The 25,151-nt window shown below is 42.0% G+C and overlaps 1 protein-coding gene across 2 annotated transcripts in view; it reads right to left on the bottom strand.

Moving 5' to 3' along the window:
* Positions 1 to 22,421, bottom strand: part of PELI2 (pellino E3 ubiquitin protein ligase family member 2) — a 76,686-nt gene extending 54,265 nt beyond the window's left edge. The window contains exon 1 of one of the 2 annotated variants that reach the window (XM_061356064.1): positions 22,198 to 22,421. In XM_061356064.1, the coding sequence (XP_061212048.1) occupies positions 22,198 to 22,250 (53 nt within the window). In that variant the 5' untranslated portion in view covers positions 22,251 to 22,421. Of the gene's footprint in view, positions 1 to 22,173 lie in introns of both variants that reach the window. The other variant, XM_061356054.1, reaches the window with a different exon arrangement.
* Between the last annotated feature and the right edge of the window lie 2,730 nt (positions 22,422 to 25,151).

Raw genomic sequence — 25,151 nt, 5'->3', positions numbered from 1 at the left:
GACTACTTCAGAAATCATAGAATAGTTAGGGTTGGAAAGGACCTTATCATCTAGTTCCAATTCCCCTGTCATGGGCAGGGACACCTCACACTAAACCATGTCACCCAAGGCTTCATCCAACCTGACTTTGAACACTGCCAGGGATAGAGCATTCACAACCTCCCTGGGCAACCCATTCCAGTGCCTCACCACCCTAACAGGAAAGAATTTCCTCCTTATATTCAATGTAAACTTCTCCTGTTTAAGTTTCAACCCATTACCCCTTGTCCTGTCACTACAGTCCCTAATGAAGAGTCCCTCTCCAGCATCTCTATAGGCCCCCTTCAGATACTGGAAGGCTGCTATGAGGTCTCCATGCAGCTTTCTCTTCTCCAGGCTGAACAGTCCCAACTTTCTCAGCCTGTCTTCATACAGGAGGTGCTCAATGCCCCTTATTGTCTTTGTGGCCCTTCTCTGGACTTGCTCCAACAGCTCCATGTCCTTCTTATGCTGAGGACACCAGACCTGCATACAGTGCTTCAACTGGGGTCTCACAGGAGCAGAACAGACAGGCAGGATCACCTCCTTCGACCTGCTGGTCACCCACCTCTTGATGCAGCCCAGGATATGGTTGGCTTTCTGGGCTGCAAGTGCACACTGAAGCCGGCTCATGTTCATTTTCTCATCGACCAGCACCCCCAAGTCCTTCTCTGCAGGGCTGCTCTGAATCTCTTCTCTGCCCAACCTGTAGCTGTGCCTGGGATTGCTCCGACCCATGTGTAGGACCTTGCACTTGGCATGGTTAAACTTCATGAGGTTGACATCAGCCCACCTCACAAGCGTGTCAAGGTCCCTCTGGATGGCATTCCTTCCCCGCAGTGTATCAACCGAACCACACAGCTCGGTGTCATCAGCAAACCTGCTGAGGGTGCTCTCAATCCCACTGTCCATGTCAGCGACAAAGACGTTGAACAAGACCAGTCCTAACACCAATCCCTGAGGGACACCACTCCATTACTCGTTATCATCAACAAGGTCTGTAACACAGGCTTTTTGTTTGTTCAGCTGTTCTTTTAAAGGATCAAGCTTAGCCAGTGGCAAACAGTAAACAAGGTCTCTTATTTAGGACAAGAGCTCTAGAAATCTTGACCTGCACCTTGAAAAGTTATACTTCAACCGAGGTAAGTCATCCTCAAAATTATAGGGAATACCTACTACTTACCAGACACAGAAGCTGCTGCATGTAGCTTATGTTGGTTTGTTTGGGTGTGTTTTTTTTTTAACCTATGCAACTTAGCTCCTAAAACACTACAACCAGAACAAGTCATAATTTTCACAGGAAGTATTGCTCCTGGACAAAAAAGTATTTCACTTTGCCTTCCTCACCTGTGTACCTCATCATTTTTAGATGCAAACCATCCCATTTCACAGGCTTCACTATGAACAGGTAACATTACAGTTCAGTTGTTTCCATAACTGTAATGAGTGAGAGAAAACATCTCTGCTGCACTAAACAAAAAGGCTGCAGAACTGAAGTCAGGCTTGGGTGAATATTTCCTTTTACGTACATTCTCATTCCATGTTTGGTATCATTCAGTAGTATATGCTCCACACATCAAAAATTCCGTTTGTGCTCACACTGTATTTTTACCATCAGCAAACTAGTGTGAGCCAACACTGCTGCCAAAAGCAGCAGTCCCACCTTCCATTTGCTAGTTTGCTCCTGCTACTTCTCTCCCTGGTTCACATGAAGGGGAAACAAAACCAGATGTATGCTTTAAATTTAGTTTTAAACTCCACCAATTCCTTGCTCTCCGGTTTACTGCAAAGCCATAGAAGCACTTATTAGCAACAAAGGAAGAACAGTAGAGAGGGCAGAAGAGATTCCTCTGGAAGTACCGTATGCCTACAGTTATCATGACATCTACAGCAGTAGAAGTCTAAAGATTCACCTTCAGCAGTAGAAGTCACCTACAGCAGAAGTCTAAAGATTCATCTTGACCATACCCAGCCCCAGAGATTTTCAGGACTGTACTCTCAAACCCTAACTTGAAAGCCCTCTTCAGCTGACACATCCAACATTTACCCCCTTGAACACACACTAAAAGGAAAAAAAAGTTACACGCTGGTTTGTATTAAAATGCAAACAGAAAGCTTCAACATATGCAACACTACCACAAAGTAACTTGGGTTTCCTTTTATGTGGTATCACTGCCAGTATTTCATACTCTTTACACCACCCTTCCTTGTATCCTATCAATTTATTTTGTATGTAGACCTGATATACTGTTTCAAGAAAACTACTTATTCCACATATGTTTATCTGTATCAGACCTTTATAAAACAAGCAGCTGCTGTCTGCCAATTATCTGAGAATTTCAGTGGAACAGAACAGTGAAGTTATTCTCAAACTTAATCTCTTTGGTGTTTGTTGCCAAATAGGAAAAGTAGTACTTCTGTACCAACAGGATAGCACTGGTTTATTTTCCTGCAGAGCAAGAAAATCTGAACTGGCAAATTCCAAAGTCCCAAATAATCTCATCTCTTTTCCCAATTAAGAGCAGTGGTTTTGCATCTGTGAACTCTGTCATCCCTGAGAAAGGTATGTTGGAGCAGTTAATTCTGGCTATGATCACCTTGCTTTTTATTTTGTGGTTTTTTTTTTTTTTTTAATCTTACAATTTGTGTCTGTGAAGTCACTTTACTATCACAAGACACTTCAGGAGGTATTCCCTTCATCTGGCACTTCTGCAGTACTTGTTTGTGTAGTGATCACTCCTGTGTATTTACCACATGCCTTCTATGCCCCAGCACCAAATTTTAGCATTTCCTGCCTCATTTACGGCTACCTGTCACTCCTAGAGCCTTCAAAGAGGTTGCAGTAGCTCAGTGAAATGCAGTCTGACCCAATAACCCCTATGGCTATTAAGCAGTACTTTCAGAGACTGCTGATTCACATCTCTGGCTACTGATTAAGGGTTATTTTTAATTTTATTTTTTTAGCTACCCTTCAAAAGTTGCTCCTAATTGCTCCTGCTACCATTAGGAACCTACCAGTCAGCTTGACCAAAAGCTGTATTCTACGTTTATGGCACTTTTATGTTTAAATACAGCAAGGCTCTTTCTGATCAGAACCAGAAGTGTGGATTCGCAGAGCACATGGCTAAAAGCTTATGCATACCGTTCAAAACAAAACAAACAAAAAAAAAATAAACAAGAAAACAAAAAACCTGAACACATAGTAATGAAAAAAGAATAAAAATATCTTCAGAGGCGCCTACAACAGATCAGATAACCTAGAAAATATTTCCTTCCACTACAAAGTATACAAATTAAGAAGAACCCTATCTACTGAAAACAGCACAAGAAATCATATGAGAAATAGCTGGGGCTCTCCAGGGTGAGCATTACTTCTCTTAGTGTTCTGGAGGAGAACTGGTTCCTATTCTGGTTTGCAGAGGAAAAATAAACAACAGCAACAAAAAATAAACCAACAAAAAAAAGACTCTCAGAGGTGAAAAAGCCTATTTATGGCTGCTATGGGATCCCCCCTGTCCACATGTCCCTCCCATCGACATTCCCCTTCCCCTTATCTGGTACCCTACAGTTCAGATCAGCTCACAGGCTGCTTTTTTGAACTGGCCTCCTCCACATGTTCTGCCCCCCTCCTCCCCCCCCCTTCTCCCCCCTCCATCAGCAGGGCTACCCAATATGGAAAAAAAATAAAAATAAAAATCAAGTTTGGTTCAGGGAGAATTTTAGAAAATACAACTGCCCAATCCTCATGCATGTTTACCTAACGTGATATAGGCAATTCAAAACAATTCACACCTCATCGGAAGTAAATTCATCCCATACAGAAAGTTAAAGGATGCTATTGGCTGGCTAATACCAAATCGACTGTGTCAGAACTGCTTTTGATCACCTTTATTTACACTACACATCCAGTCTCCTCCAAAACACAGCGGATGAAAATACAGACGCAAAGTAGCAAAAGCAGCCAGTCACCACGTGACGGACACAGGAGTCAGGGTTGTACTACTCCAACTACTTGTAACATAAGATGATGGAGAGAGATCTCATCGGTAGCATAGTTTTGACACTCATGTAAACTAGCTGATATTTTTTCTAGGGCAAGAGGAACTTACTACAGAAGCTTCTCACTCTCTTTAACCGTATTTTTTCTTAGCAAGTGGTTTGTTATTTGCCCTTGATTATTTTTTCTAGAAAATACCTTGTGAAGTCAAAGGCAGCAGACCCTTGCCATGCCACCGCTTTTAAAAGATTGTGATGATGCCAGCTTCTGTTGAAGTTTCAGTTGGCATTGCAAAGAAATTAAAGATCTTCAATTGCATGTGTTAATGACAATACAGAAACAGGTATTTTGAGGTAGTAATGGAGGATATCTGCTGCAGAGGCTAGTGTAAGACAACTATTTAAGCAGCACAAGAGTTTGATTAAAAGGAAATGCTCTAGAATGCCTAAAGGGGCACACCAATACAGATAGTAGTCTGTAGAACATCAGGATAACCTTCAATTAACACAGTCAACTAACCTGACAGTTCCAAACAAGTTAGTAGATGAAAACCTATATAGGCAGCCCAATTAAGCACTAGAGCCAGAGAAAGGAATTATTATAGTCTCACAACATACATTTCTTAAAAGTATCAATAAACATGATACTAGTAGGGGAAAAGAGCAGTTAGCTTTAACAGTAAAAACCCCACCAAAACCCCACATTTAAGATACTACTATACCAATTCCAGTAGGTAATATCCCAGAAGTGCATTACAATGCAAGAGGGCTTCCTTCTAGAAAGCAAAGGGTAAGGGAATCTGTTCTTTCATATAATGGCTTCTTTAACAATCCTTATTTCCAACATTTTACAGCTCCCCCCAGCATCCATTTAACAAGGAGGCAATTTTATTCAGTGCTTTAAGCCCATCTCCAAAGCTGCCAGCTAAAACCACTCACAACTGCATTAACCCAAGAATGTTTAGTGCACAGCAAAATACAGGGTATAAACTAATCAAGTTCATTTCAAAGCATGTTTCTTATTCTAGCTAAAAGAACATAACAGGTGGACAAAGAACCATGTTTAGAGAATACTCTTTCCAACCCTAAACCTCTCATACTACAGAAATGCTATTAATCGGAGAACTATCTATAATCTAGGCATGCCACTGAAACTGTTTGATACAGCATTTTGTTAAGCTAAATACAAATAGATATGATAGAAAGTGAGGTCTAGCTTTTACTGCATTCAAAACAAGTCAGATAAACACAAAATCCCTTTCAAAGGAAAGCACTATGTGCAGCTGGGTTTCAATGCAAGAGAGAAAGAAGTGAAAGAGGAAGGCTGTTTATCGAAAACACTAGAGGCTTACGATCCACACACTTTTGTTGGGAAACAATTTACAAACTTCTCTCAAATACCAGAGCAAAAGACAACTGCAAGTTTCAAAATTAAGAAAAATCGGCCTTTATGTAACACAAGGGGAAAAGAGACCTCAAAACAAACCTGCCCTGACATTCTAAACATGCTCCCAACCTATTTGCTCTTCATACATTCTTGAAGGTGCAAAAGCAAGCGTTCAAATTTTAGTCTGAGGCATGAACACCATTGTCCATCTGAAACTTCATTACACTGAATATTATAGAGAAACTACATTTGAGTCAAAAGACATTTGGCCCATTAAAAAAAAAAAAGCACAATCCAGACAATTCATTTCCTAAGCAATCAAACACTTTTGTAACAGTATCAAGAAGTATTTGACAGCTTACACTTTCATAAGAAAAAGTGATAGCTTTCTTATAATTTCAGTTATCCTCCAAATACAAGCAGTGGTACTATCATTTCTGCTATTCCACAAACAAGCAGTTCCAGGATGTCTGTTACTTGCTGTTACTTACAGATTTTTCAAACACTCAAGCATGACAGGAATCTTCTTAGTTTCATTCCAGTATCATTTAGCATAGAAGAAGAGATAAAATTTGTATCTATTTTGTGAGTATAAGTAATCTCACAAGCAATGTACTGAATATAAACAGAAGCACTCAACTACCATATCCTGACCTGCAACATGCGTCAAATCCTATCAACTTTAACATTCTTTTTAGTTTCCCTGGGAAAATACAGCCTTACAAACACACAGCTCCCTGTTCAATCCCAGCTTCTTAAGGATCTCAAATGTCCACATCAAAAAAAAAGGAACATAAAGAATGTTTCCTTCTTTGTAGCACTTGTAAGCATTACTGCTCTGAGCACAGCAGCTTCATTAAGTATCACTGGTGCTGCATTATCATCAACTGCTAAAGTGACACAAGCAGTCAAAGGCAAGATTATCTACCACACAGCCTGCTCCAAGCAGATTTAAGGCAGGCAAGTAAACAGAAAAACCAAAGAACTGTATTTTCACCTTCTGGCAGCCAGCAAAATCTAGAGGTTGAAAGCTTCAAGAGGGAGGTTAATTTAGAGGACTGCTGCACTACCAGACAGATGTACTGAACCAGATGTACTGACCTAGCTGAGAATCGTTCTGTGGTTACATTAGTATTACTCAGTGAGAGGTTCCTGCTCTTAATTCTTACCCTCCAAACTATGTAAATAAGAAAATAATGGGCACTCTGTGAGGTAGATATAGAAATAAAACCAGTAAGATACCAGGAATGTACACAAGCCTGGAAGAACTACAGCTCCAGAGGCCCAGAGAGCACCATGAAGATCAATGCAGCATTACTCCTAGAACAGCTAGCAAGGAACTTACGCACTACCTATTCTTTGGTAACAAGTGTGCTATGTGCACTAAAAGCCAAACAGAAATAATTATTCATACCCAGTTTTATAGGACTATCCGAAACCTACCAGATCAGTTTATGTACCAGTACACAAGCATCATAGCAGATGCTGAACCTGTGAGTTTTGGCTGGTTGGGGTTTTTTTTTACAGTCTTAATAAACCAGAAATTAACAGTGCAGCAATGCAGAGAACTAGACTTCAATATATCCTTGTCAGACTTAAAACACTCTGACAACTTACTAATTCACAGCAACCTTAGGTGTTTGCTTTTATCATAATCTATAACAAAGTTAATCAGACACCTCTAGCCAGGAAAAGATTCCGCAAGGCTGTTAAATGTTTACTACTGATCAGCAAAACCAGCTCTGATCTAAACAGCTTTATGACAGCAAAGTGCTTCAGTTTCACACCTTTACCCACAGCATTTTGAGATTTTTCTTCCCTTCATAGGGCTTCCCAAAATGCTACATCAAGTAAGTATGACATGGTCAGAACTATGAGGCATCTGCATGCACTTCTTAAGAATGAATAAAGTCACAGAACTGGTGTACTCCTACCGTTGTTCATTTCCAAATGCTCAGGAATTCTGTTCCCTAGAAGAGTCTCACTGTAGAACTTCTTGCAACAACTGCTCAAACCAGAGACTTTGCAGTACTGCCATCTCCAGATGGGAAGGTACATCCTTCTCAGTGATGCAGCAATACATGAGTTTATGCAAGATAGTGTTTATATACAGATGCAACCACTGAAACCCTCAAGCCACACTGAAGGCTCTACACCAGTGAAGTTTCTTGGAAGACCAAAATTTTCACTTCACTTGTTTGCAGTGCTATTTCAGACTGCCTACTTCTGGTTACATGGTCAACAAACTTAAGTTTCAAAAAAAATTCATAAAAATACATTCCAATAGATATTAAGTAACGCACACAAGTGGCACAATGGTTTGTAAAACAAAACAAGTTTAAGACCACATATAGTTCTCCCTCATTTTTTTTTTCCTTTGGAAATCCATCTCTTTTTCTTAGCCAAAACCCACAAAGACAGTCAGCATACCATTACTATACTATTTTTGTTCACCAACTTTCAAAAAAACAAGCCACCCCATACATTTCTATCTAGATTTTTTTAGTTTTAAACACAAGGATGAACTAAAGGGCAAACCAGACCAAAAAAAAAGAAAAAGAAAAAAAGGAGGATCTGTTTGAAGCAGCTTCCCAAAGTACAGGCTGAAATTCCAAACAGTATTACAGGACTTAGAAGTCGCATTTGTAAGCCAAATGGAAATTCAGCTGTAGAAATAAAGCTCATGAGCCCCAGTCTGAAATTGGAAGTGGATTCCCCAGTAAAGCATGTCTGAAAGAGAGCTAGTTCAGAGCCACAAAAATAAAGTAATTGGTTACAGCTGGCTGGCTCCACAGATTCCCTTTTGTCCTCCAGTTTTTGTACCCAACATCATTCTCCATAAGGGCCCCTTGGCCATGATACACTGTTTTCAACTGCAACGCCAAGGAATTTTGCATCCCACTCCCCTGCAAGTGCATGACGATACGCTAGGACAGAGTCTACCTCCTTTTCATGTGGGTTTTCCAGAAAACCAAATTCTTGTCTATTCCTCCTTACCCACCTAAAGATACTGCATACACATTTTAAAAATAAAGAGCACGTTCCCTTGCTACTCTGTCAATGCTTTGGCATTATACCCATAAGAGTATTTGTAAGGGTCTCCCACAACTGTTTACCTTCCTCCTCCAAAAGCAGAGAAAAGCACTATGGCATTTCATAGAATCATAGAATGGTTTGGGTTGGAAGACACCTTACGGATCATCCCATTCCAAACCCCCTGCTATGGGCAGGGACATCTTCCACTAGACCAGGCTGCTCAAACCCCCATCTACCTGGCCTTGAACGCTGCCAGGGATGGGGGCACCTACAACTTTCATTCTGTTAATCTAAGAAATCTCTCAGGCAAGAGATGACATCACTCTGCCACCTTGAGGGGTAACAGAAAGCAAGAATGAGGTACAGAAACACACCCATCAATCTGCTTCAGTATCTTCATCTGTAAAAACTCAGCCCATTATAACAACCCTGCAGTTCACTAGAGGCATTCACAGCTGGACTGATCCCAAACAAACTTCTCCTTTCAGAGTTTTGGCCAAGGACAAAAACCTTTAACTGGGCTATTTTACAACCACTGGAAAGGAAGGCTTTTCATACCCAGAAAACTCAATGTTTATGCTGAATAACACAGCATTTTAGTCTTAGTTCTGAACTGATCTCACACAAGAGGTCCAAGAATGAGGCTGCTAAAATATATTATTTACAATTCCAAAGTTTCAGATTGTGTTTAAAAAGTCTCCAAAAAACTCGTTTTCCAAAAAAATGCAGACACTCAGAGTTGCTCTTCAGGGACACCATTTTTCCACTAAAAAAGCAGAGATGAACTGATTCAAAGCAAAAGTTAAGTATCACCGCAAGACTTATGTTCTACACAGAGTGCTCCAGGAAGCACATTAAGGCTTTTCTAGTACCCCAATAACTACCAGAAAATTACCATCCAAAGGCACTGTACTGACTTACACACAGAACACGATGAACATTTACCAAAGTATTCTCCACAAGCACTGTGTTTTCCTCACAAACAGACCTTATGGTGTGGCCCAGGCTGCCCCTAGGGATTGCAACATTTCCACATTCAAACCCCTTCCCCCTAGTTACTTGCACCGCCAGAACATTTGTGCCCATTCCCACTCAAAGTTGATATCCACCATCACTGCAGGCAGTAGAAGGGAAGCATTAGTAGTGACAAAGGGAATAATCAGAAACCAAGTTGCCCCATGAGTCAGAGAACCAGCAAAGTTAAGATTTCCTTTGGGTACATGTCTTGCAGTCGGATTCCTTCTTTGTCTACTAAGGTGACAGGTCTAATTGAAGCTTTTCCTCAGAGGTGATCGTCACATAGATTCCTTGATGTCCAATGAGGCAGTGGAGGTGGGGGGGGGCCTCATTCATCTTATAGACTCTCCTCAGTAGAGCTCACACAGCACTGGGTCGGCTTTGGAATACAATCTGTTCAGTGACATACTTCATTTCCAGCCACAGACTACCACCTCTCCTGTCACTACATCTTTCAGTAAATCACAGCATATTCATCAGAAACAGATGGGAAAATGACTGGAACAGGGAGCTAATATTGCTAGTGGAGCTGAGGATGTGGTGTCCTCCCACAAGATGACTGTCTAGATAGCCAGGAGCAGTAACTACCTCAGATATCTACTTTACTCCATCCATTTGAGTCATCACCCCAAGCCAACTACCTTGTTCTGCCCCCATCTAACTTCCAGCTTTTACAGTCTCAAAGAAGCATCAGATCCTCAAAAAGTTTACCCCACACCACTTAAACACAAGCAGTTCTAGAAGCTACGCGCAGTTACCATGATCAGTTTGAAACAGCACCTCATCAGAACTTCCCTAAATTTTAAGTAAGCTTAATTCATGCCAAGACAACCTGCACATGTGAACAGTCATTATCTAGACTTTTGTTGCCCTAGAGAAAGAAAAAAACAAACATAACAGGAAGCTGTAAAATCAGCTGTCATGCTTTGCATAGGTCTGTACATAAAGCTCCTCTCTCTAAAAACAGAGAATGAATAGCATACATAAAACCTACAAGCGGAGGAAGGAAGAAAATGGGAAGTTCGTATTATCCCCAACCAGACCACTCTTTAGACTTAGTAATGAACATAGGTGGGAAGTTACCTTCATTTAAGTAAATTATAGACTGCTTAACATCACTTACACAGGCTTCACTTAGTTCACAAACAAGTAAGAATAGTGGCAGGTAGAGGGAGAACATCACTTTCCACATCTGGTTTTAATGAAAGAGTAGCTTTTTTCACAGGTTATTACACACTTTCTGTATAGTAAAGAATACCATACACTAAAAATATTGGTAGATAGGCATGTATCTCAACTGTTTTGCTCTCTTAACTTACACATGACAAACTGATCTTTAAAGCATTTCTCTAACTCTACATGGCACAAAGCATCACATTTCTACTACCTGACATAACAAATTTCATCAGTCCACAGACTATGACAGCTGTTTTTCTCAACTGCCATCTCTACCCAAAACTTACAAATCAGCCTATACACTTCCTGGCTTGGTTCTGAATAGTCTGCAATTGGAATCTAGCCAAACCCAAAGCCAGTCCCTTCCTGGCTGCCTGCACTGGCTACAGAACACCCAGAGGAGAAAGAGCAAATCACTTTTGCCACAAAAAGATCTTTAACAAAGTATTACTTTACAATTGTTCTCTCTGTGCTGAAAGATTTCCAGCAGTTAAAGCCTTAATATAAACCAGCCTCCTCCATAGAGTTTAAGGTGCAAACTAGCAATACATGATCAGAAGCCAATTCCTGAACTGAATTTAAAGTCACATTGCACATAATAAACTAGGAGGGTAGTCTGAGCTTGACTTAGACCCTGCTAATTACTAAAACCCTAGCTTTGCTTACAGAGGGAACTGTACTTTGTAGTCTCCCTGCATCCTTACATGGAAAGGTATTTGTTGTATTACACCAGCCTCTGCATGCCAGAAACTCAAAACTTGCAATGAAACTAGACAGCACTCAAGTAGCACAGTTGGGTGCAACCAAATAGATAAGGTACAGCTGAGCCAGCAGTGTAACAGAAGTATTTTGTGCCCAAAGATTGAAAATAAGGCACAAGACAGTCAAAAGTTAAGGTTTTTTTTTTCTCTGACAGTAAGCAGACTGAAAATACCAGGAAGAAAAAAAAGGGCTTCTTTATCACTCAAAGGCAAAAGGAGGAACACATTTAGAGCTTTTGGGAAAACACTGTCAAAGGCTTTAAACAGGTGCAGAGGCTCACTACCAAAAAGAGTCGAGAAATGCTTTTGGAATTGTGGAAAGAAATGGCACTGCACATTTGTAAAAACAAACGAGTAGTCTGCAGCCTCTACCCCTGGCAACTTCAGCAATACATCTTACCTAAGGAAAACATCTCCAAATCATCAATATGACAAAAGCATTGAAGCTTCCAGGGTCACTGCCCATGGTGGCACATTCACAGAATCATAGAATAGTTGGGGTTGGAAAGGACCTCAAGATCATCTAGTTCTAACTCCCCTGCCATGGGCAGGGACACCTCACATTAAACCATGCCACTCAAGGCTTCGTCCAACCTGCCCTTGAACTGCCAGGGATGGAGCATTCACAACCTCCCTGGGCAACCCATTCCAGTGCCTCACCTCCCTAACAGAAAAGAATTTCTTCCTTATATCCAATCTAAACTTCCCCTGTTTAAGTTTTAACCCATTACCCCTTGTCCTGTCACTACAGTCCCTAATGAAGAGTCCCTCCCCAGCATTCCTATATCTTGTAACCTTGAGGAACACCAGTATATCCCAAGGGCATCTGCTTGTTAGTGGTGTTTAGAAGCGCTTCTTGTGTTTCAGACTTCTCACTGGTCCAGGAAAGACCAGCTAAAAAGAAAAAAAAAAGGAAAAAAAAAAAAAAAGAGTAAAACTCCACACAAAACTGACCCATTTGCCTATTGCCAAACTTCCTTCTCCAGATTCAGCTTCAATGGAAGAACTTACTCAGCTGCTCATGTCAAGCAAAGCTGGACTCCTCATGGATCTGACCTAAGACCAATTTGTTCCACTTGCCTCATTTGCTGGTAGTTTTTTTGGCCAAAACCACTGAGGTACTGACAGCACGTTTCAATAAAATCTGGCAGAATCAGATGAGGGAACACTTTTAAGAAGAAATCCTCTACCTTCACTGCTATTCTGCTAGAGGGAGTACAGACACGCAGCAAGGCTCTGTGACCTCTCCTATCACACAACAAAACGCCACATGCTAATCTCACAAATTCAAAACTTGGTTCCCTGATGCACTACAAAACTATCCAGCAAATTTTAAGATTCAAAAAGTAATGCATAGTAGGTCTTACACATCTGTTAGCAAAAAGGTTAGAACAGCTATAAGGTGAAGAATCCTATCTCAGCTGAAAGATTCTTCTCCAATGCCAAAATGAATTTTGAATCCAAGTACTGAGTTTCACAGCTGTTGCTCTCAGAGGTCAAGCATGGAATAGAAGGAAGGCAAGTTGGAAACAGAACAGCATTTCTTATTATTATTATTCGTCAATGTTCCATAAAAAATAAACCAGTCATCTGTGAGATACAGAACCCTGCCAAAGGATGTGCAGGGAAGCAAGAACCATACATTTCTTCGTATCTTTCAACAGCTTGGTCTCCCTTGTGAAAAGAAGGGCATACACACTACTCCTGTTTCAAAGACTCCAGCATTACTAAATCAGACATCAACAATCAAAATAAGGTCATGCTGTTGCACATGAAGAAATACAGCTGTGCTTATATCAGAGTTTCAGCCCATTAACTTCCGCATCTAGACTAAACAGTTCTTTCACTCTTCCTAAAGGCACGTGCTAGAGAGTTTGCACATTTGGTCTCCAGCTTATTTGCAATATGCACAAGGAGATTTAAGCTTGTATATGCTTCAATTCATTTAGTTTAGTTTCACACAGTGACTAATTGTCTTCACAGTCAGTACCACTTTTTCTTCATCCATGATATTCATATGCCTTAAGAAGATATACCTCATCAGTTTGAAGACTACCTGTTTCTTTAGGCATTACTAAAGCCATCCAGTCTGAAAAATAAAATCATTCCATGACAGTTTATGGATTTACTGGATTCCAAAATAAAGACAGCATACATATTTGAGGGTGAATAGTAATTTGAAAGCCCAAGTGCATCACTACAGCAGCAACATGAAGATTGACTTCCAAAAGTGTTTATCAGTAAGAAAGATGATGCCAACATCTCCTTCTCGTCAACTCCTTCAATGCAAAGAGGAAACAGGGAATTTTGCAACAATGGAGATCAGTTAACATTACAACACTCAAGGAGAAGACCATAAATGCTTCTTGGCCTTCGCCCTTTTAAACTTACTATGCACCAGCTACCTCTAACTTTTTTTGCCTGTTCCCATTCCCCTGGAGATGCAGCACAGTAAACTGACATTTTGAGTCGGTGTTTATCTCACTGTACAACTGGTTGCTTTTGTCTCTGTTTAATACAATTAGTCACTACACAGTAATGTAGCTGTATCACAGTATAAGCAATAAATATGACAAATTAGCATTAGGCCTTTATTGCCAAATGCTTCATAAGAGCATGTGTGGCATTCGTGCCATTCCACAGCATAGGAAGCCTTCTGCTACATTAGATTAAGAACAGTCCCACAACTAGTTCACCATTCTTGAAGTAGGCTAGTTTTATCTACAGGGAGGTTCAGATGTGCCGTGTGCCTAAGTCCACTATTAATGATGATACTGTTAAATGAGGGGGAAACCCCCCCTAAAGCAAATTGCTTCCAGAAGCATAAAACAAGGCTTGCTTACTTTCCCTCCCTACAGGAAAAATGAATTGCTATTGATAGAAGCATACCTAATAGGTCCTTTGGCAATATGCACCCTCATATCATGCCTGATCAAATTGAGCTCATCTCAAAACCACTCTGCTTTTAATACAACACTCTTCAGCATTGTAGATGTTGTCTGTATCTGCTTTCACAATTGCTGTTTGCAATCTTTCATCTATGACATTTCTGTTGTGAAACAGAGGAGAGCTTTTAGCTGAATTATTATTTCTCCACCGTGAGCTAGTAACTGCTGCTACTATGAAGCACATGCACACTTCTGACTGACCTAGTGGGACTTCATATTCCAGCCTTGGAAGAACTAAACAAAACCTCAGTGCTAAACAGCTGATGCTTGCCAGTTTTAGAAACAGAAGTCATACTAATCAAAGCAAGTAAAAGCTACACTTAGACAATGTAAGCCCATTGTCACCTTGTTCATGTATCATCCATAACCCAGCCACACTAAGATGCTGTGTCCTCCTATGACACAGCCCCTTGAAAACAAGTTTTCAAAGACTGAATGTTTATATTACAACCATTTAAGCTTTGCTGCTTACTGCAAGCCCTACAAGGTCTGTATTTTTGTATCTTAAGCTCTAACTCTAGCCAACAAGTGATGTTTGTGGGAAGAGCAGTAGAAAGATCTTTATTTTGTACAGTCAGTCAAACCTGAAGACAGGTTACTCTTGATGAACTCCCAGCACCACAATACCTACTTGGACATTAAGAAACCCCCCTCGAAAAGCTAATTGCGTGCCACCGTTTCCCTCCCCCAGGTCTCTGCTGCGTTTTAAATTTCATAGCCAGAAGTGCAACCATTATATAGTCATCAACAGCACACAGAAGACACCCAGCTATTGAGTACTTAGGCTGTGACCTTCTGTGCAAGGTTAAATGTAGGAGTCATCACAAGACGGGGCACATTTGGTCATCCAGAGAACATGCACAGTAGCATACCACCTCTGAAGAGCTCCAACAGCACTACTCCAAGCTACACCTCTACCTTCAAAGCACACTGATCAACTATGGAAGCCCCTGCTGCTCTTGACTGTAATATTTGCTTAATAAGAGGTCCAAAACCTGTTCTAGGCTACCAAGTAATAGGATGAAAACAGTTGAATCCCAGATGTTACTTAGTTTGTCAAAGTAGTATTGAACTGCCCCCCCCTAAGAATGCAAATAGCACTATGATCTCAAAACTTAGTACTAACCTGCACAAAGCTACACCAGTAGGTGCCTAAAAAAATATGAGGCAAGTGTAAGGGAGGCATAAAATTCTGAATTGCATCTCATCAAGAGGAGAACAAGTCATCTAAAAGAGAAGTGGGACCCCTTCAAAACAGTATTAGCATATGCAGGTGATAGAAGTGGAAAAAAAAAAAAAGTGAGGACACCATTTAGTGATGTATTTATAAACCAAACAAAATGAGAAGCTTTGCCTTACAAGTCTCTGGAAGTAAACATGCTCTCTACACCAGCATCCCCGTTGCTGGCCCTCAAGGTTTAAGCTTGTGACAGGTCACATGAAAGCTTTTCAGTGGTGACCTTGGGACAGAGTGAGAACATAAGGATATTTGTTGATTAAAGGAAACGCATCCTCAACATAAATGAGATTTAGGGTATCAAACAGTAATGGAACAGGATTTGACAACACAAATTATACCTGTAAAACAACTAGTTTTTGTTTCAAGCTGGGAGCTCAGACTGGACAGTCCTCTACATCACCTTCCTTGCTGACCACAGGACAAATAAACAAGTACAACAGTGCAGAATAACCAAGCACAACTCTAGATGACATCACGAGAAGCACTTCTGCTAAACATGAAGTAAGACTACAACTGTTCAGCATGCTACAGGAGGCACCTTTGGAAGGTTTCATACCCATATTAGTCACAGATACTGAAGACAAATTCGGAACCAAGGCATATGCAGACAATATCAGCAAGAACAACACAAGACAACGGCTGGCTCAGCCTACTTGAACAGCTGTTGCATATAAGCATGTCAATAGTATATTGCAAAGAGTTGTAAAACTTCTCTGCTGGCACTGTGAACTAAAAAACCCTACCTTCAGCTCAGGCTCAGTGCCATAATATGCTCACACAGCTTCTCATTACCTTAGATTAGAGGAAAAGAAAGTTCCATCTTCTCAAAGTATCAACTTGATTCATGCCCTCACTACTGAGGAATAAGGACTAAGCAAGTTAGGGAGCAGCATTAGCTCCATAATAAATGAGCATTAAACAGCCATAATTTAAACTGGATAATAAGAAGTTCCTGACTTCTTAGGAAAAAAATCTGTTCTCAAGCAACCTTGTTTCACAGTTGAAAAACAGCCTACTGTTAAGACAGAGCATGAAAACAGCTTAAACAAGATGCTGCTTTCAGCAACAAACCCCAAATCTTAACAGCTTAGCAAGTAATTTCTAGGTTTATATCCACATTTTAAAGTAGAAACAAGTGGACTTTCACAATATCTGCTCACTTACAAGTTATTAATAAATTTCAGCTGAAAACGGAAAACTATGCATCTCTGATTTTGCCAAGATAGGACAGGCACAGCTCTTTGGTTCTACAAGAGAAGTGCAACAGTGCCTTACATTTCTCAGACTTGTTTACTCAAACAGCCTGTTTCCATCTTTTTAGAGGAAAAAAAAAAGTCTTCCCCTTGAACATGTGTGACCTACTGCCTGTACACACCAAAGGGATTACAGTTTAACTTGCAGAATGCACTCTTTGGTTTTTATAGGAGGCATTAAACATGATGTTTGATGTTTGCTTTAACAAATACAGATTTTGGTTTCTAGAGTTTGACATTTCTGCCTTCTGATTTTACATCAGTATTGAGATGCTGTGAATAAAGCTTACAGCTGGCTACAAATCTGTACTCTGAGACAAAGTCAAAAGTACTCCATGGAATAACATAGTCACAGAGAACCAACGCAAGTATGTTTTCTTTCTTAGCTTAAATGAAGCAAAACCTTTGCTCTATCCAACCATACAAAAGCTTTCACTGAAAATAAATCCACAAAAGATTTCCTCAAATATAATCCTTTCTACTATTTTTTCTACATTGCAGTTAGTGTTCTAATCAGACAATACTTCTGGTGTTTGATTAATCTACTTGCAAACTCTGAACCTGCACTGATCACATATTCTCAATATGCAGCATAAAGGATTTACCCTAAACTAAGCACAAGACATAAAGGTCTCCGAGAAGCCACTGTCAGTATCAAATAAAATAATACATCATTTTCTCCAGAACAGCAGCTTCCCAGCTATGACTGTTGCAGCAAAGGATTCTCAGATGGAATCATGACCTTGAATGTACTTAACGGGTGGCTACCATTACTTGCTATAGACACTCCTTTAAATGAAGCCTAAAGTGTATTTTTAAATAAGGCTCAACAGCAGAACCTGAGTCACCTAAGCAGTATCACCGATCTATCTGTACCATATAGTGTGCGAAAACACAGAATCATTAAAAAGCACTTCAGCTTGATATCAAACAGCAAAGCCACAGAAGTCCCCAATTTAATGCTGTAGCCAGGATGATCCTCTGCCTTTGGTTCATAAACAGAAGCAAGCAGCTACCAAGGACAAGCAGAGACACCATACTGCATCTGCATTTGTCAATGCTATTGGAAAGCCACATCAGCTTCTTTCCAACTTGTACAGCAGGTGATTAACAAAAGGGTTCCATGAAAAGCCAAACAGGTAAGTTAAAAGTTGGAAATGTGCTTAAAAGTACAACACATTTTGGGAACTTTATTTATCCTGTCAAGGAGGTAGAGGTTAAGGAGCAACTTTGATCAGTCAGAAAAAAACGTGTATGAGAAAACAGAAGGTCCCTTTAGATTAACACAAAAAGACATGTTTCAAATCTAAGTTTGCTGCACACATAAAATGGACCATCAACTGGAAAAACTTCCCCAAGGTGACCATGGAACTTATCACTGCAAACACAGATGAGAATTTTATTCTGTTTTTTCAAAGGGTTAAATTTAAGCAGAACTACAGCCTGTTTATCCATGTTAAACAAAGCTCACAACAATCCACAGTGGCTCCTTCTGGCGCCACAGCCTGTAAGTTAACAAATTCATTTATTTTAATGGTTGACTATGGAAAACTTATAGATCAAGCACTGATAGCAATTTTAAAGTGACCACTGTAAAAACACTGAGTGACATACCTTAGAGCTTGGTCTAGTTCAATTAAAAAAATTATTAGATACTGCAAAATAAATTAAATAGGTGAGAAAAATTCCTCCCCAGCTGAGGAAGCCCAGGCTGCACCTCCTTACTAATGAATAGCTAACGGCAATCTTTAGTTACTGAGAAATATTACATTTACATGCACACACCTGTAAGAAACCCCATCCAAAACTCCTTGGGATCAGCTGCAATACATCACACTGAAAATATCTAACATCAGGTACAAAATCCTTTCACCACTAGAGAACTCAGCCATTAACTAAAACTTACACCTCACTGACACTCCTCCTTCAACTTACATCATATTAGTCAAGTGGCTTTTCTGAGAAGTTAAAGCTGCCCATCAAAATCACACAGTTTCAAAGGAGGGGAGATTTAACAGCACTAGGCCACTGACACTTGCCTTCAGTGAAAGCTACCCTACACAGCCAGGGACCCGCACACACAAAAGAAAAAGCATTGCTGGCCTGAATGCCATTCTCACAGAACAATTTCTTCAGGGTGCAATTCAAAGTCAGAGGAAAAAGGGGTACTGGGAGGAAGGGGATGGGACATGCCACTCTAGCGCTAACCAGATACCACAGAAGTCAGATGAAGGCTACTGATAAACAACCTACTAATGTTGTGACACTATTCACATACTCGGTACTGTAATTCAGTATCACCTTTGAAACCCTCTCCAGTCCCATGCTTCAAGAAATATATAATGAGCTATCATTTTCACAGGACTTCAAATAAAGATTTGTATCTCTCTTCCCCCCCCCAAAATAAAATATGTTTCTGCTTCATCCAAAGCCTTCTGTGAACAGATGACGCCACAAGCAGATGTACACGAGCACATTCACAATCAAGCAATGATCTCTTCTTTACCAGCCATCTTGACCTGTCTGGCTTGATTTACATTAACTGTTTTTATTCACTACAACATTGATTATGTAAACCTCAAACAAAATCTTAACCAAACATACGCTGCCACATCACTGACAGATAATATGTAACATACTACTGAGAGAAGGTTATTAGAAATGTGTTCGCTGCAGTGACTGACTGGAAATGCCTTAGGCTTTACCCTCTGATCACATTAATGTGCAGACAAGCAATCACAACTATTGTGAGACAGCACAAAAATGTGTTCTGGTGGAAGAACTACCTACTGCCAAAAGAACACCTTCCCCTTGATTTAAAGGTCAAGTATACAACAACCATACTTTAATACTGTGAAGACAGACGAGGACTCAAAGATAAAGTTTTGTCATCTTAAAAAGAGGACTATGAGCAGTTTATGAGGTATGCCAGTTTCTTTGTTCATCATCCTTTTCACCACATAAATTAAAAGTCCCACAGATCAAGAAAGAAGATATTAATCAACATCACAATCAAAGCTTTAAAAAAAAAATAAAAAAAAAAACCACAAAACCACACACAGTCTCTCAAAATAACTTTTCTAAATCTAGCTGTGAGATCACTATCAACTTTAATCAAGCAATTCTAACAAGAGCTGCAATGCTACACTTTAGCTGGTCCACAAGTCTCAGTTTCACTATACGTAGGAGAGCAGATTTACACTGCCTTATTTAAACGGAACTTCAGATTACAAGATTTTAATACAAAAAAGGTATTAAGAATATTTTGTTTTAGAATGCTGAACAGATGCTTAAGCTGTTCCAAGGGTTCCTAGTCACAAATGTTGACTCACCAAAGACACGTTTGTATTACTTACAGCACTACATGCAACATTTAAGACATCTCTGATAGCAAATGCAGTATTCAACTCCTAGTGCCAAAAGGATCTTAAACCCCCAGTCTTGAGTCCAAGCATGGAAAACATCATTACACAGACTGCTTCCATCATGTCTACCTGTTTCTACAACTACCAGGCACACGGCATCTGAAAGCTGTTGACAGCCAATGTCCCATTGTTTCAGTATAGCCCACAGAGACGCACTGACCAGAGCGACCTGGCTGCCTGCTTGCAGATTTCTTCTTCTTAATCGTACGAGAGGATTTATTTGCTTTTTTAGCACATGTAACATCCAGAAGATACAACCTCAGCAGTTTTAGGGAACAGCTGATGTTCAAATGAAAATTAAGACATATGAAATTTATTTAAATGTTATTAGCATGTTTCAAAACACAGCAGCGAGGATCAAGACCTCTGGCAGAACTGATAAGCTGAGATCAATGCGTTCCCATATTAAAGGAAAAGCACACCAGACTGCTAGGTTAAGATCTGAGCCAAAATACAAAACATTTCATACTTCTGTACTTTCAACTGCTGCTAAAAATAGTAAGCAACAGAAAGGAAAATGCTTCCAGCTGTGCACAAAAAGCCTCTGCAGCATAACATCAATTTATGCACTCTAATTTAATTAAAGATTCAACATTATACTATGACTTTATTATCAGAGACAGTGTTGCATAGCCGAGGTTGCCCTCCATTTCCACATTTGAAACAGCAAGATCATTTCTTCATTAAATTTAGTCTGATATGGGTATTTCTCCCAAACCAAGTTACTCAACTTAAATTCAAGTTTTTCCAGTCGCAGCTGTGCCACGTTCATGGCAATAGATGTATTTTAGTCCATGGTAACTGCAGCTTGACCTAGTCTCGTGATAAGAAACACTTCGCATCCCTTCAGGAAAAAAGGAACAGCATTGGACACAAGAGTACCCAGTCACGACTGCTCTTTTCATCTGCTCCCAGAGATTCAAACAGTGTTTCTGCAGAGCTGAACACAGCTCTTTATGAAATGATGCGACCAAAACAAAATGAAGAAGTCCCTAATAAATCAGGATAATGGTTTTTCTACGACCTTGCAGCAAATACGTAACAGATTCTGGGGAAGGCTGAATAGTGTTGCAAGGCTGCAACTGTTCTGCTTCACGGCTGCTTTGAAACCTTTTTGTATTGATTCCTAAAAATTATTCAAGTAACCGTACTTTTCTACATATTATACTAGCAAAATGAAGCATCTCCTTTAAGGTTCACAAGGGCTCTCAGCAACCAAGCACGTCTTAGACCCTTCTCCCTCATCTGCTTCTACAGCGTTCAGCAGAAAGGCTTCAAGCTTTAACTGCAGGGCAAGTACGTAATACCAAGCGGATTACTTTAAGATCCATATCAAGCGAAGAAAATAAACATTTCCACTACGGATCCGAATATAAGTGCTTCGCCCTCCCCCCCGCCTCTCCTAATTCCAAAGTCATCTCCCCTGCAATTTGCAAGGAGAACGCGGTCTCTCGGAGCGACGAGAGGAACCGCCAGGGATCGCTCCGCAAGCGGCTGCAGCCAAGGACCGCGGCTCGCCAGCACCTGCGAGCGGCACCGGCAGACGGAGGGGGCCGTAGGGGTCCCGTCGCCCCCTCCGCAGCTCCGCACCCCCCACCCAGCACAAAGTTTGTCCGGGGCCCCTCGCGGGCGCCGAGCCGCTTTGCCCGCCGCATGGACAAGCAGCCTCCGCCGCCGGGCAGCGGGGCAAGGCGACAGAGGGACCCCACGGCCGCCCTGCGCACTCCGAGGTGGAAAGGCGGGAAGCGGCGCCCCCCACCCCTCAGTCCCCTCCCGCCTCGCCACCGCCGGGGGTCTCGCACCTCCGAGCTCTATCTCAGCGCTGAGGCGCCGGGGCGCTCCGCCGCTCCCCCGGCCCCAGGACTGTCCCCCACCGCCGTGGTCCTCCCCCCCCGGCTCCCCTCCGCAGCGCTCACCCAAGCACCACCAGCTCCCCGTACTTGACGGGCTCCTTGTTGGGCGCGCAGTGCTCCTCCTGGCTGGGGGAAAACATGAGGCCGCCGCTAAGTTACTCGCCGCTGCCGTCCCACCGCCGTGGGGGCTTCGCACTGCGCCCCGCTCTGAACCGGCGGTCGCCCGACAACAGCCACTACACCGGGGGGAAGGAGGGCGGAGCACCGAGGGGGACGTACCAACTGGCGGCGGCAGGGGGCGGGAGCAGCAAAGAGGCACCCTCCCCTCCTCTCCAGCTCCGCCGCCAGGCCGCGCGTGGTGCCGCCCCTCCCGCTCTCATTCACCGCCTGCGAAGGGGGCGCGCCCGAGGGGGCGGGGCTCCACGCCGCTGCGCTCCGCCCCCTTCCTCGCACCCTCCCCCCCCTCGGCGCTAGCAAGTGGTACAGCCGCGGTGTGTTATGTAAACATAGAGTAAAGGGGACTGGGCTGCTCTTAAAGGGACCGCGCTCCGCGGAGGCAGGGGCGGTGATGGGTTCCAGATCACCTGGGAGACTGGCTCACTACGTAAGGTTCTAGATCACCTCTGCCCCTGGGATGTGAACATCCAGGGGATGTCTTTAGACACACTCCTGCCCAGAGGCCCGAGGCTCTAGATCACCTAGGAGTCTGGGTCAGCTCCTGTCTGGGCCAGGATTCCAGATCACAACAGGGTTCTGGATCGTCTCCATTGCAAACCCGGCACTTTTCAGCGCTCCAACCCATCCCTCCAGGTGCGACCACCATCCCCAGCTTCACAGTCATCTCCAAAGCTGGGCCGTGGCTTCTTTATTCCTTCCCAACACTTACTTTCCATAAAAAGGAAAAAACAGGCTGTCCCTGAAAGCCCGCCCCTTGCAGCACTCGAGCATAAACACATAAATCACTTTCTATGGTTCTGTGATTTTCACTTTTATTTCTGACAATTTTGGGTGAGGTAAATCATTACATCAAAAAACTGGTGGGCACGTGCCCAGAAACCAAAGCTTTGTGCAGTGAAGAATCAGGCTCAAAAAGGCATCAGGATGCAAAAAAAAACCCCAAACTCCGAACTTTCCACAGTGACTTCCAAGGACTTTTCCCCGACCCGCTGCTGCCACAGTGGCTGCCCCATGGCTCCTACACTGGGAGCTCAATTTTCCTTTTCCTCCATACCCAGCGCAAGCACAAAACCAACAAATACCAGCTCCACATCCATTCACGTCAAGGGTAGAAATTCCCGTTAGCCATTATTTGAGGTCTCCAAACTAGGAGCCTGTTAACAAAGACAAAATTAATGGCAGGCCTTCTCTGAAAATCCTCCCATGAGCTAGCATGGTCAGAGTCAGGACTGAGCCTTTCTCCTCCTGACAAAAGCTTTCCTTCTGCCTGAAATCTTATTTAGCTATTAATTTTCCCGGTAATGTTATCTTTCAGTTGTTTCTGGTGAAGAGGTGAAATGGAAAAACCCAGACAATCTCACAGGGCTGCAAAATGGAGATCTTCCCAGGGGCTGTGTGAAGAAGACAGGATTTTATTAAAGACAGAGAGCTGAATTATTACAGATTTATCTTCTTTATTGCCCTAACTAAATAGAAAAGAAAGCCGGGCTGTAAGTCACTGTCAAAGAAAATAATTACAACCCCCAAAACAGTGTGAAAAACAAACCTCCTGGCTGCATCCTCTTCAACTTCTCCCATTTCTCCCCCCAAAAGCAAGACCTTAGCAGTACCTTGGCTTTCGCACGGGATAAACAAACTTCAATACTCTTCCAAAAAACACTCCCAAGCTCAGCTGCGTTTTCCATAAGTCAAACCTTCCATTAACGTGGCTGGATTTGCAGCATCTACATGGGGATGGAGTGGATAAGGAAGGACTTTGAATACCTGATTTTGTCCTTTTTACCACTTTCTTGTTTTTTTTAACACTACACTTTTTAGAGAACAGGGAAAAGTTGCTCAGAGCCTTGCAAACGAGGTTCACAACAGCAAGGTTCTGCACCCTTTTGTCAAGGCTGAGCCTTTTTTGTTCAGCATGCAATCCAGAGCATTTGCTGTAGAGATTTGGGATGCTCACATCTGGGAGACAGCAAGATAAGCCCTGCCGCTTGTGGTAGTGCATAAGGTTTTTCCTTGGAAATGTGTGTCATTTGTACATGAACAATCTCTTCATTCCGCTTCTCCCCACGGGGTACCTTAGGCTGGTGGGAGAAGAGGGAAGCTCAGCCCCAGACCCACAAGGTATTTTAAGGGCTGCTGGGTCATTTCTTCCAAAATCATAGGTTTTCTCATTGCAATTTCCAAGGACCTATTGCTCCCAGCCCTGGAAACATGCTTTTCGTTTTAAAAATTTTAGATTTTTGACTAATGAAGCAGAGCCAGGAGGATGAAGCAGCTTTGCTGTACATCGCACAGGTCCCTGTCCCACACAGATCACAGCCCTGAAGCCCAGCACCACTAGTTCCTCCAGCTCCAAAAATTCCTTTTGCATCTGGTGCAGGCAACGCTTGGCTGGCCTTTCCCCCCAGATACATGGAAATAATTGAGAAATGTACCCACAGCTGCATTCTGCATTTTTTTTCAACTCAGAATGCCTTGCCATCTCGGATTCATCATCGCCTTTCAGGAAGGTTAAGGGAGGTTTGGTTGTTTTCCCCCTGGAAGTGGTAACCACAGATAACATGGAGCTCTTTCCCAGCAGCACTGGCCCTGTAAGAGGGAATTTGCTCCCAGTTTTAGCACAAGCAGCTGCTTGGCTGGATAGAATGATATCCAGCCAAGCCAGAAGAGCATTAAAATAAATGTTTGAAAAAATCCCAAACATGAAGAAATTGTACATGCCCATTTATTTTTAAATAAATGTAATAAAATGTTATTTTAAATGCAGGAAGATTAATAAGGATCTAATTCAGCAAAGTACTTACAGATGTGCTGGACTCTGAGTAAGTACTTCAGCACTTCTATGAATCAGGGCTTAGGGACCAGGC

Source organism: Neopsephotus bourkii, unplaced genomic scaffold (assembly GCF_033783945.1).
Source record: "Neopsephotus bourkii isolate Nb327-2 ecotype Australia unplaced genomic scaffold, CSIRO-AGI_Nbou_v1 NB_95, whole genome shotgun sequence".
NCBI classification, from domain to species: domain Eukaryota; kingdom Metazoa; phylum Chordata; class Aves; order Psittaciformes; family Psittacidae; genus Neopsephotus; species Neopsephotus bourkii.
The sequence above is the reverse complement of the archived record's forward strand: the minus strand, read 5'-3'. Positions and strand labels throughout refer to the sequence as shown.